Source organism: Heterocephalus glaber, unplaced genomic scaffold (assembly GCF_053883595.1).
Source record: "Heterocephalus glaber isolate CG9 unplaced genomic scaffold, H.glaber_assembly_v1.0 deba00000122, whole genome shotgun sequence".
Lineage (NCBI taxonomy): Eukaryota > Metazoa > Chordata > Mammalia > Rodentia > Bathyergidae > Heterocephalus > Heterocephalus glaber.
The window spans coordinates 58,485,221-58,497,988 of NW_028258138.1; the positions used below are offsets into that span (position 1 = coordinate 58,485,221).

Consider the following 12,768-nt stretch of genomic DNA (forward strand, 5'->3'; position numbering starts at 1 on the left):
GTAACACTTGGTTTTAAGAAAAAAAAAACTTTTGTGGTGAAAGGTTAATAGCTATAACTTACCTGGTCTGTTAATAAATGTGTTTATGTGGCTGAATGCTAGTAGTTTTAAGAGATGCTAAAAGACTTGCTCGATCCTTTGTAATAAATAAATTGCTATTATTTTACTGTCCAGTCTGTGCTTAAATATTTAAAATGAGTTTTTAAAAACTCACTTTGCTTTTACAAAATCTTTGCAAGTTTCAAAAACAAAGATTGTGGGCTTTTCCCGTTTGAAGTATGTTTATGTTCTTTTCTAGGTATATAATGCTTACATCTATATATGACACAGTTTGGGACACAAACACAAGTTTTAAAACTACTGGTAACCTATTTGTGAGTGGCGTAATTTTATCATAATGCAAAAGTTATATTTTGATTGTAAATTGATCATATATGTTAACAGTATAAATTTTGAGTAAAATGTTTCTAATCAGAGGCAGTTTGTTGTAAAAATATTTTTTCAAAAAATTATAATACACAGGGATAACATCAAAATCTTTGTTTAAAACAATAAGGTTTAGGATATTGATCTGTTCTTAGTAAAATTTGAAGCAAAACTTTTAAAAAGAGGTTTTTAAATTTGTCAAAATAATTTCTTGCATTTGCTACTGTTGTTAAGATTAAATGTTAAAGAAAATGAAGTCTTAAGTTTATATTTGGGCCCAGGATTTAGTGCAGTGGTTCCGCCACCTGCCTTGCAAGCAGTAGGTCCCGAGTTCGATCCTTGGTAAAAAAAAAAAGAAAAAAAGAAGTTCATATTTACTTAGATGTCTATTTAAAGTTTTGTTTTATGATTCTGGTTACAGAAACTACTATTATGTGATTTTCTTTATTTTTAAAAAATGTAATTGTCCTAGTATAATGCAGACAGTCATGATCGTTATCTTAATATGCTGTAAAATTCACAAATTGTTTTGGTAAATTGCTACCTTGTGTACTGCTTATAGTCAAAAGCCATGTTCTTCTTGGTAGGTAAGAAACAGTATTGCTCAAAACTATGTTCTAAGTTAAAAAAAAAAGTCAATCCTTGTGCAATGTATTAAAAAATATTTACGATTTTGTATGTATGTCTAAAAAGTTCTGAAAGTGTTACTAAACTGTAATTCTTGGTCTTGGCATAAGTAAATTGTGGTGCTTTCTCCAAAATGGTAATTCACATTTGTTTATAAGAGCAAGGGACTCTTAAGTATTTACATGATATACCTTCTGGCAGAAATAAGCTTGCTTCATAGAAATATTGACTTTCTTTAATTAACTTGGTCACTGTGTTTCTTAGTTCAAGTCTACTGTATATACTAGACTTGCTTTGCTCTTGTTGGCTTGTTTTGTTTGCTTGAAAGCTTTGTAACTATTTGTCAAAGTTCTGATTTAGAGTTACAACTACAAAATAGCTAAGGTTAGACTTGACAAAGGACTGTAGATAAAGTCAGCCTAAGAACTACTCTTTCTAAATCTCTGATATTGATCAAATTTGGCCAAAAGTATCTTTATGACCTTGACTCTAATCATCTGTCACATCCCTGCCAACATGTGACATATTCTAACCATCACTAGGCAAAGCTACCATGGCACCTAGGGACAAGGCTGCAGATGGTTAATTGGCAATGCCTTCAGAAAAGAAAAAAAAAATGCATTCCAAACAAACTTCTTCTAGCAGGTATAATGGTTAGCTATGCACTTTGGCTTTCTTTTCTATTCAACCTCAGTTTTCAGTGATGCTTTTTCAGGCTCAAATTTCTGGCTTTCTTTTGGTTATGCTCCAGCTACCTTTGATGGTATCTGTGTGCCAGTACAATATGAGACAGCCAGAGGAGGTGGCACCTCAAAGCCCTCAAGGCTGGGGGCTGGACAAAAGCAAGGAGGAGAACTGCAAAATAGAACTTTAAAATTTAGAATTTTTTTTCTTGTGAGATAAGCAATTTCTCCAAACTTCCTCCTGCTGAGCACAAATCAACATCCCTTTCTCTCAGCCCAGATGAAGTTAAAGAATATGCAGATGCTAGCCAAAAAGGTAGGAGCCCAGTGTCCTTTCCACAAGAAATGGACCAATGAGCCAAACACTTCTGGAAGTGATAAAGTGAGGCTGTGGATCTGCATTGGCTCTCTATGCTCTCCTCCACTCTGTTCCTTTCTATAAAGGTCCCTTACCCACCTGTACAGAGTGAGATGGTGATCTGAAGGAAATAGGCTCCTCTGTCTCCTTGGAGCTAGCTTTTAATAAATCCTTTCTTCTTTATTACCAAAATATAGGGCCTCCTTTGATTTGGTAAGTGGTGAGCAAAAGAGCTGAAGCAGAATCTAAGCATATAAACCTACATGGCTGCTAACACTATTTTTAATTTTTTGAGGGACCTCCATATTCTTTTTCATCATGACTATACTAACTTACATTATCACCAACAGTATGCAAGGGTTCCCTCAATACTCAAGAAATGTCACTAAGAGTCTAGGAGAAGCCCACGAGGTAGGTGATCAGCCAAAGGAATTGCGATAATTTTACACTTTAAACTCCAGGGTCTGTTTACTTTTACTTTTAAGCACATTCTAATAGGTTCAGTTGGCTTGAATAAAAGACAAAACAGGGTTAGAATTAGTAGACTAAAAGAGATCAAAAAGTTATTAGTACTGTAACAACCAGAAAGCCATGACATCACGAGACAGAAAACCAAGAGAAAGCAAACAATGACAAGAACATGTATTTTCAGTGTTTTTAGCATTAGGTTACTTAGTCCCGGAAGCTTATGACATGGGTGCCTTGTGATACTGCACAGAGGGTAACAACTCATGTTCATAAAAATGCCTCTGCTACAGCTGGAAAATATTTTACTAGCACTTGGAGAAGGCAGGAAAGCATGAAATGCATTTTGAATGACATCCACCCAGAATACTTAAAACCATAGAGAAGCCCCATAGAAATTATAAATCCTCAGGGATTCTGGACAGCTGATAGTTTTATTGATTCATCTAATTAAATGTATGGCTGTTTTAGTTTTCCTTGGATAATTACACATCATTTCTTACTATCACTTGATTGTCAACAACCCTTACTTTTCTCATTTTACAACCTGATTTTATGTTGAAATCTCCACATCTTTTCTGGCATGTACTGTCACTGTGTAGGCTCCCCTGCTTCCTAAACAAACAAAATTTATCTGATAAATCATGAATACCAGCAAAACTTGCAAGCTATTGGAATTCAGCTCCTGAGATGGGCCTGGCAAGTCCTATGGTGGACACTGAGAGGGCTCATACACCATGCACACACACCCCAAAGTGAATGCCCTGCTTTCTCGGGAGCCAGCTTCATTTGGACTGTAGATCCTTGTCCCCTGCAACCCACCTTGTCACATGTTCCTGCTCCAGCATGCATAGTGCATATACTAAGTAGCAAGAGAATTGTTGGAGTGGGCTACAGCTGAACAGATCAACATCTCTGGAGAAGGACTACAGAATGCAATGGCAGCTCATGTTCTAATCTCTCAGGAGCACTGGGAGAGCTCGAGAAGCTACTGTCTGGAGCAACAGCAATCCAACCTGAAATCGGCCCACTTACAGAAGGCGCACTAGGCTACAGCAGCCACACAAGGAATGGAGCTGAGAGTGACTGGGGAGGGTTGTAGGAGAAAGAAATAAGGCTGAGAGGTGAGAGATACATACACAGGGGAATTAGGATGGGATGGGTTTCAGGGCTAAGAACGCAAGTAGAATATGCCTCATTTTCCTACTGATACTTCTTGGAGGCCAGAGGTCTTTTCCTTTAATTTATGCTAAAATTTATGAGGAGGAAAATGCTGTCATGCTGAGCAGACTTCTCTGTGTTTGATATCAGAGCACAAAATACAATAATGTCCTAAAAGAAATCTGTTCCCTGCATTGCCACAAGGATTAAAATAGCTGTTAATTTTGCACAGGTTTAAATTTCCCTAGTCTCTGGCTGTTAGCTCCTTTTAAATCACCTAGTTTTTCATTTTGTTTTGGGCTTTGAAAGACAAATCAAAGTGTTGTGCTGAATTCCATAGTCCTAATGGAAAGTTGTTTGCAATTTTATTCAATCACTTATCTCTTCTATTGTGACTGGCACAGCCTTCTAAATTCATCTATCTGCAGTTTCTCCCCCTGATATCTGTAATTTTAAATTATAACAAGTGTACAGGTAAAATAATATACAATGAAAAGCAAGAAGAATGTGAGCCTATTTCAGATAATCACTTTTTTCTCAACATTTTAAATGCCATTTAATTTTTTTTCTCTTCTCACATTTGTATATTTTTCAAGAAAATAAAGTAAATATGCTACAGCTTCTCAGTAATGAGTAAATTCAAGATAGTGTTGGGCCAGGGATTTAGCTCAGTGGTTCCACCATCTGCCCTGCAAGCACAAGGACCCGAGTTCGATCCCTGGTACCAAACAAAACCAAAAACAAGATAGTGTTGAGTAACACTCTTTAGATACTAAAATGTATCTGAATTTAAAATGGGATTTTTTTATTTTCCCCAAACTAAATTGGCCAGATAAAGAAAAGAAACTTTAACTTTTTGTTTGACTGCAGACAACATGTTGGCTAAATTATATTGATTTTATCTGCCAATCTTGATGCAGCCACACTTACAAAAGCCGATTCCTATGATTTGCTTTTCCATAAAATGTCACCAATGCATTAAATACCTTGAAAACAGTCTTTGTAAATCAATCTGCATTTAGATTTATTTAAAAGATAGCATTAGAAATCCATGCTGAGATTTAATTTGGTTTTAAAACAATCCCCTACATGAAGAACATTTCCAAAGATGGTGAGGTTAGTTCCCAATTATTTTCAGGCCATCAGTGGTAAATATGCTCAAAGGACAGCCTTACCTGAAAGCTGTGGGCTATCTGAAGTTTTTTCTGTTCAGACGGATGCACACATTTTACCTAAGGCTAATTTATAGGAAGAAAAATAACAGGAGAAATGCAGAATCATAGCCAAGTGTAAAGTATAACATTTTATCTTGTTCCTGTCAAAGGTACTATGAACTTGGTTAACACGATTGGCCTTTCGTTCAGACCTTAAGGACCCAAAAGGATCTTAAATTCATGCAGATGGATGTTCCACCATAGATGTTCTGTACATGCATAGGTCTCCAACACAGGAACTGCCATCTGTCCACCAGCTACAGATTCACCATTCCCCCATGTTGTCCCCAGTCCACAGCCTTTTTTTCTTTTTTACAGCCTTTTTCTTAAGTTGTTTCCATGTAAACTTTCTCTAGATTGCATCCTTCTTCACTACAACCTGAGGCTAAATGATCTTGGAAAGCTACTCTAAACTTCCCACAGATACATGCTAACTAGGAACAGAAAGCCAGTGAGATTAACTCATCTGTACAGTTTTAAGACCGAGGTCACTTAGCACTGACTGATGGTACTGTGCTTACAGCCACCCAAGGTACTGTTTTCTGCTAAGGGCAGAAGCAGTATTTCATGAGTGTAATCCTGTCTTTGGCCATCATGATGCCTATGTTATGGAGCAGTACAGTGGGCCTAGGAGAAGGAACTTGTCATATGTGAAAAGGCAGATGGGCAAACCAGGATTTAAGAATCTAAGTAATGTTCTAATGAAGTTACTAAGTGGTGGAAAAAAGTCTTTTGATTACAACTGAGGAAACAGGGGCTCTAGGCTATGTTCCATCGCTTGTTAACTTTATTAAAACATTAAATGTTCAAGTCTCAATTCCTCATCTGTACTGAGTACATGCCTTTCTGAGTATATGCATATACTCAGTATATGCCTGAGTATATGAGTATTTGCCTAAGCTTTGAATACTGTCAACATAAACTAGATAAAAAAGTTTTTACATTGAAAAATTATACATTTTGGAGTATTAAATTAAAAGGAAGTTTATGTATGAAAGAGGAAAATAGCTAGCCAGAACTAAGTAATCTGGTGAGTAGAAGTATAGAATTGCAGATATAATAGTCAATAAAGTCAAGTTTGAAGACAAAGGAGTGTATTGGACTATCTGCTGGCTTTTTCTTTTTTCTAAAAAAACTATCTTTCTGCTCCTGTCTTTTCTGTCTCTTAAGTCCATATCTACATATGCCCTTTGCTTCCTAGTTTTATCCCACTCCAGCTCCCAAACTAATCTTGGCCTAGCCAAGTCACAATTGCAAATGCACTTGAGAAATGAATCAACCTAGGAACCTAAAAAAGTATCCATGGTCCAGAAATGGAAAAAAATTGGCTCTAAATGGTCTGCAAGTACCTAGGTACCAATTACACTTAGGACCAGATCCTCCAGATGGAAATGTAATTCTGTTAATACTCAACTCTCATTCCTCTCTCTTAACCTCATTCCATTCTCTCTCCAATGGGCAGGTTAACTCAGTTTGTAGCAGCCTTACTCTTGACTATTTAAAATCCTAGGTTCCCCCAAGAACCAGAGTTATCAGGGCCTCAGTGAACTGTCTTAACTTGGGGAGGGGCTTAAGGTGAATGTGATTAATTCTGTTTCAAACATACCAGTGTAGACTTTCAATAGGACAATTCTATTTCATAATTAGAATTAAATAATGGGTACATAAAGGTCAGAGTAATTTGGAATTCATCCACTTGGAAGTACTACTTGAAGCCATTAGAGAGAATGACATTTCATGCAGAGTAAAAAGAAAGCTGAGGAGATAGTGAGTACTCAGCTGTGCAGATGATTCAGTCAGGAGTGATGAGGAATATCCTGTCAGCATTCTCCCAGCAAGCCCTTCTTCAGACATGTCTAAATAATTGCCAAAAATCCTTTTGGATTTTTGGAAGTCAGAAGACTGATTTCTTATTACCATTAATTTTTTCACTCATTTTATTGTTTATTAAGATAAATAGGTTTTATTTTGGCAGACCCATACATATACATAATGTAAATGATCATTTTCACCCTCCCATCATTCCCTTGCCCCACCTCCTGCTATTTTTCTATTTTGGGGTGATTTAATGTATATATTTTGCTCATATCCATCCCCCCATTACCTGCTCTTACATCCTCCCCCTCTCTCTTATTCCCTTCCTCTTGTCTAATAATCTCCCTTCTAGTATCATGTCAATTTTTTAAATTCTACATAGAAGAGAGAACATGCAATATTTGTCTGAGTCTGGCTTATTTTACTCAAAATAATGGTTTCTTGGGCCGGGGACCAAGAGTTCGCAAGGACCCGAGTTCGATCCCCGGTACAAAAAATAAATAAATAAATAATGGTTTCTAGATCCACCCATCCATTTTCTTGCATATGACAGAATTTCATTCTGGCTGGATAATGACCTATTGTGTGTGTTTGTGTGTGTAATACATGTACAATATATATAAACTGTGATATATATGTATATATTTATATACATTTCTTTTTCCATTCATCTGTTGATGGGCATGTAAGCTGGTTCCATATCTTGGCCATTGTTAACTGTGTTACAATAAATATGGATATGAATGTATACCTATAGTACGCTGGCTTTAACTGCTTTGGGTATACGCAAAAATGTAGCATAGCTGGAACACATGGTAACTATTTTTTTTTGAGGAATCTCTATACTGATTTCCATAGTGACTCTACTAATTTATTTATATTCCTATCAGCAGTGTAGAAGGATGCCTCTCCCTCTACAGCCCTCATCCTCAGTATCATTAGTTGGTTTTTGTATTCTTGATGATATCCATTATGACTAGGGTGAGATGGAATCTCAGTGTACTTTTGATTTGCATTTCTCTAGTGGCTAAAGATGTTGAAATTTTTTCATATGCTTACAAGATGTGATCCAAAAAATGTTTCAATTTACAAAAAATATTACAGCAAAAGACACTGTGCCATTAATCCCTCTGGAAATACTCCCCCTCACTAAGATCACACTGTTTCCATTGGTTTTTGCCACGTTCTAAAGCAGTTCAGGAAGTCCTTTTTCATAAGTGCCTTTAGTTGTGCTGTCATGAGTGCCTTGATGTCTTGAATTAATTCAAAATATTTACTTTTGTGGTCATTTTTACTTTGGGGAACAGTGAAAAGTCATATGGTACCAGATGTTGTGGATGAGGTGAATGAGGACACACTGTAATATTTCTGTGATGCTGTCTCTCCATTAGATGACACTCAGAATCATTCACTATATTTTTAATCACACTTTGTAAAGACACTGAAAAAAGAGGACTTCTTAACTGCTTCAGATCGTGGCAAGAGCAGTAAAGTAAGTGTGTTTGAAGCAAGGAGGAGTATTTTGAGGAGGATTAATGCCAATGTGTCTTCTACTCTAATAACATTTTTAAACATTCACTATATTTTGATCACCCCTTTTATTGGCCATTTGTACTTCTTCTTTTGGTAAATGTATGTTCAATTCATTTGCTCACTTACTGATTAGGCTATGTGATTTTTTTGGTGGCTTTTTTGTTGTTTGTATATCCTAGATATAAATTCTTTGTCAGAAGAATAGCTGGTAAGGATTTTCTCCCATTCTGTAGGCTGCCTCTTCTCTCTGGTAGTTGTTTCCTTTGCTGTGCAGAAATTTTCTAATTTGAGATAGTCCCACTTGTTGATTCTTCCTATTACTTCCTGTGGTTTTGGAATCCTACTCAGGAAGTCTTTTCCCATGCCAAGGGCTTCAAGTATTTCCTCTATGCTTTTTTTTAGTAACTTCAGATTTTATACCTATATCTTTGATCTGTTTTGAGTTGATATTTGTATAGTGTGAGAGGGATTTAGTGTCAATGTTTTACAAGTAGATATCCAGTTTTTTCAGCACCACCTATTAAAGAGGCTGACTTTTCTCCAACCTATACTTTTGGCTCTTTTGTCCAGAATCAGTATTTTGTGTGGGCTTGTTTCTGTGCCTTCTATTCTGTTCCATTCATCTGAGTATATGTTTGTGCCAGTATCATGGTGCTTTTGCTATATGGCTTTGTAGAGTAACTTGAAATTGGATACTGCAATTCTTATAGCTATCCTCTATTTGCTTAGGATTGCTTTGCATGTTTTGGGTCTTTTGTGTTTCTATATAAATTTAGAATTGTTGTTCTAGTTTTGTGAAGAATGTCGTTTGTATTTCAATGAGGATTGTATTGAATCTGTAGACTTCTTTTGGTAATATGGCCATTTTGACAAAATTGATTCTGTCAACCCATGAACATGGGAGGTATTTCCATCTTCTGATATCTTCTTCAGTTTCTTTCTTTAGTGTTCTGAAACTTTCATTGTAGAAGTTTTTCACCTCCTTGATTAGATTTATCCCTAGGTATTTTTTAAGCTAATGTGAATGGAATTGTTTTTCTGATTTCTTTCTCAGTTAGTACATTATTGGTATATACTAAAGTTACTGATTGTTTAGTGCTGATTGATTTATATCCTGGTACATTCCTGAATTCATTTATTACCTCTAAAAGTCTTGGTAAAGTCTTTAGGGTCTGCTAAGTACAGGATCATCTCATCTGCCAAAAAGGATAATTTGACTTTTTTCCTTCTCTATTTGTACCCCTTTTTCTGTTGCCTAATTGCTCTAGCTAGAATTTTGTGAGCTATATTAAACAACAGTGGTCAAAGTGGACATTCTTGCCTTGTTCCTGAATTACTAACTTTCATTAATTATGAGTTTTTACACTAAAGGAGAAATGGATAGTGATGATGGCAGAAGAAATTAATGCAAGGTTTTCATTACTGCATATTAGTTATACAAAACAGCGGTTTTTATTTTGGTGTTTTTGTACATGCTATCTAACATGCTTTTATCATTCTTCCCCCTGCCCCTCATTCTCTGCTTCCTCTTTCCTCTCCCCTTCCCTATGACCCCCTTCCTCTTTTCTTTTGTACCAGGGATCAAACTCGGGTCCTTGCGCTTCCACAACAGGCGGCGAAACCACTGAGCTAAATCCCCAGGGCCCCCTTCCTCTTCTTTAATAGCTGTCCTAGTAAGTTTTTAAGAGGCAAGAATGTCCCTTGTGGAGGGCAAACTTTGGATAGATCAAGAAATACTCTTAAGTGAAATAAATAGGACACACATGTGTAAATACCAAATGGTTTCTCTGGTGTGAGAAACAAAATGTAATAAGGATTAAAATGATTAAATGAATAACTGATAATTTGAAATAGGAAGAAAAGGTCCAAAGCAGTAGGGGAAGTGGGAGGGGAAGGTGAAAGGAAAGAAGGGAAAGGAAAAATTATAAGAAAAGGAAAAAGTGGAAACAAGGTCTTTGTGAATGGGGAAGGGTGGAGGGGGTGAAGGGAGGACAGGGAATGGGGAAAAAATAAGAACCAAGATACATCGTGAACAGGTACAACTACCCAATGATAAATGTAAGTGTATTGTATACCTAAAATGTACCAATACAAGAATTTAAGGGAAAAAAAGAAATATAGATTTAGAAATTGTTTCTTAATATAAATTATGAATGTTTGTATAAATTGTTCATATTTAAAATATGTATGATTATTTAGTAATGCAGAAAACTTTAAACTATTTCTAGTATGAAAATTCATATATTGAGTACAATACTGATACTTCAAAATTAGTAATCTTTTTGTATAAAACATTAACCAGTAAACAGAATGGAGAAATATCTTCATTTATGATAGACCAAACAATGAATCAAACTAATTATAATAAACATGTAAAGAAATGTGAAAGATACTTGAAGAAAAAATGGTACTGTAAGGCACCAAGCCTTGAACATCGTGCATCTCAGTCTTGAGTTTAGATATACTTGATTTCAAAAAACATTTACAAAAAAGATAATCTTCTATATATTATTGTATAGTATCTCCACAAACCCAGAAAAATAAATAAAATTTAGAAGGGAGTTATGACTGAAAAAGCTAATTCTAAGTTTCAATGAAAACTAAACAAGTGCATTTATACAAGAAACTTCAGAAAGGTAAAATAACTAGACTTACTAAAACAACATAAGTCTGGCATTAGAAGACTGATGGAAAAAATAAATGAAAAAAAGAGGAGTTTTTTAGAAGTAGGCTCTCATACAAAGAGGAATTAAACATACAGAAATTTGGCATTGTAGATCAGTGGGGAAAAGATTCGTCATTCAATTAATAATTCCGAGACACTGGTATGGCTATGTGGAAGAACACACACAGGCTCACACATGCACATACATGTATAAAGTGACATTTCTAACTTCTTATACGAAAATAAATTCTGATGAATCAAAGGTTTAATGATATAATTAAAATTATTATAAGAAAATAAAGTAAAATCATTTTATAATTTAGCCTGGAAAAGTCTTCTATGTGATTATAGAAGACATAAGCAAGGGATATTAAACCAAAAATTTTTTCAATCCTGTATGACTACAAACACCATAAAATATTTAAAAATGAAAAATTGTGAGAAAATATTTGTAATATATGTGATGTAAAAAGATGATTTACCTAATATGAAAATAATTCTTAAAATTAATAAGAAATATACTTGCCACCAAAAAAATGTACAAAGGCCAAATTTTAAAATGCAAATGACACTGAAACCTGAAAAGATGCTCATCCAGTCATAAATAAGTGTACATTAAAACTACAAGTATTGCCAGACATGGTGGCATACACAGGTAATACCAGATCCTTGTGAGGCTGAGGCAGGAGGATCACAAGTATGAATCCAACCTGGGCAACTCAGCAAGACCATGTCCCAAAATAAAATTTAAAAAAGAGAAAGAGGTAGATGAATGGTGAAGCATTTGCCTAAAACTTACGGGACTCAGACTTCACTCCCAGCACATAAAAAGACAGTACAAGAGTATTTCACTTTTTACCTATTCGATCAGCAAGGTAAGACTCTGAGAATCCACTGGGCAGGTGAAGGTGAGAAGAAACAGGCACTCATACATTGGAAGGAGTATATATTAACAAAATTTTTATTCTGTGCTATTAGGCAATATCTATTAAAAACAAAATGTACAATCCCTTGACCCAGGAATTTACTCTCTGAGATTTAATCAACTGATACAGTTGTACATGTATGAGAGACACACACTTACAAAGATATTTACTTTTATGTGCATGTAAATCTGAAAGGACAAAAATATCTAAATGTCCATTGATAAGGGGATGGTTAAATAAATTTTGATATTTTCATAGAATGGCACAATAAAGAGTAATTAAGGATAATGAGAAATTATTTCCCAGGACAGATATATGACACACATACTGCTCCTGGTGTGAGATGGATGATCTTGAAGGGATTTTGAGTAGAAAGGAATCAGTAGCATCTCTTGAATGCTATTATATTCATGTTTTCAACTATAGATAATCAGCATGGTTTTCTATACCTTGTTTAGAGGTGGATTCACAAGTAATTGGTAAAATATACCAAAGTAGAATTTCGATACGAAAGTCGGTAAAAGCGTGTCTCTTGGGAAGACAGTAAACGGGCTAAAGACACAAAAAGGATGAGACTTTTCACTGTCTCACTGGGTCTCCTATTCACAGGGAGTTGGATCTCTTGCAAATAGGAATAGGATCAAGAGATGAAAGGGCAGGAAGCGAAAGGGAAATAAAAAGAATTAAGATGTGTTATGTACATGTACCAACTTCCCACCATGAATGTAATCATTACAACTGCAAACATGTACTAATAAAAATACAAACTTTTTAAAGTGTACTGAACATATTCATTAATCATCTACTATACACCAAAAAATTGTACAATTCCACTGATTATTAAATGTTTTATTGTTTTAGTCCAAGGTTACAAACATTTCCAAACAAAACAGTT

At 35.3% G+C, this 12,768-nt stretch overlaps 1 protein-coding gene across 1 annotated transcript in view; it reads right to left on the reverse strand.

Annotated features, from left to right (window-relative positions):
• The window catches only part of Guca1c (guanylate cyclase activator 1C), a 43,834-nt gene extending 38,654 nt beyond the window's left edge, over positions 1–5,180 (reverse strand). Inside the window, 2 exon segments of the mRNA XM_013073346.1 lie at positions 4,953–5,078; positions 5,081–5,180. Of these exon segments, the coding sequence (XP_012928800.1) occupies positions 4,953–5,078; positions 5,081–5,180 (226 nt within the window).
• Between the last annotated feature and the right edge of the window lie 7,588 nt (positions 5,181–12,768).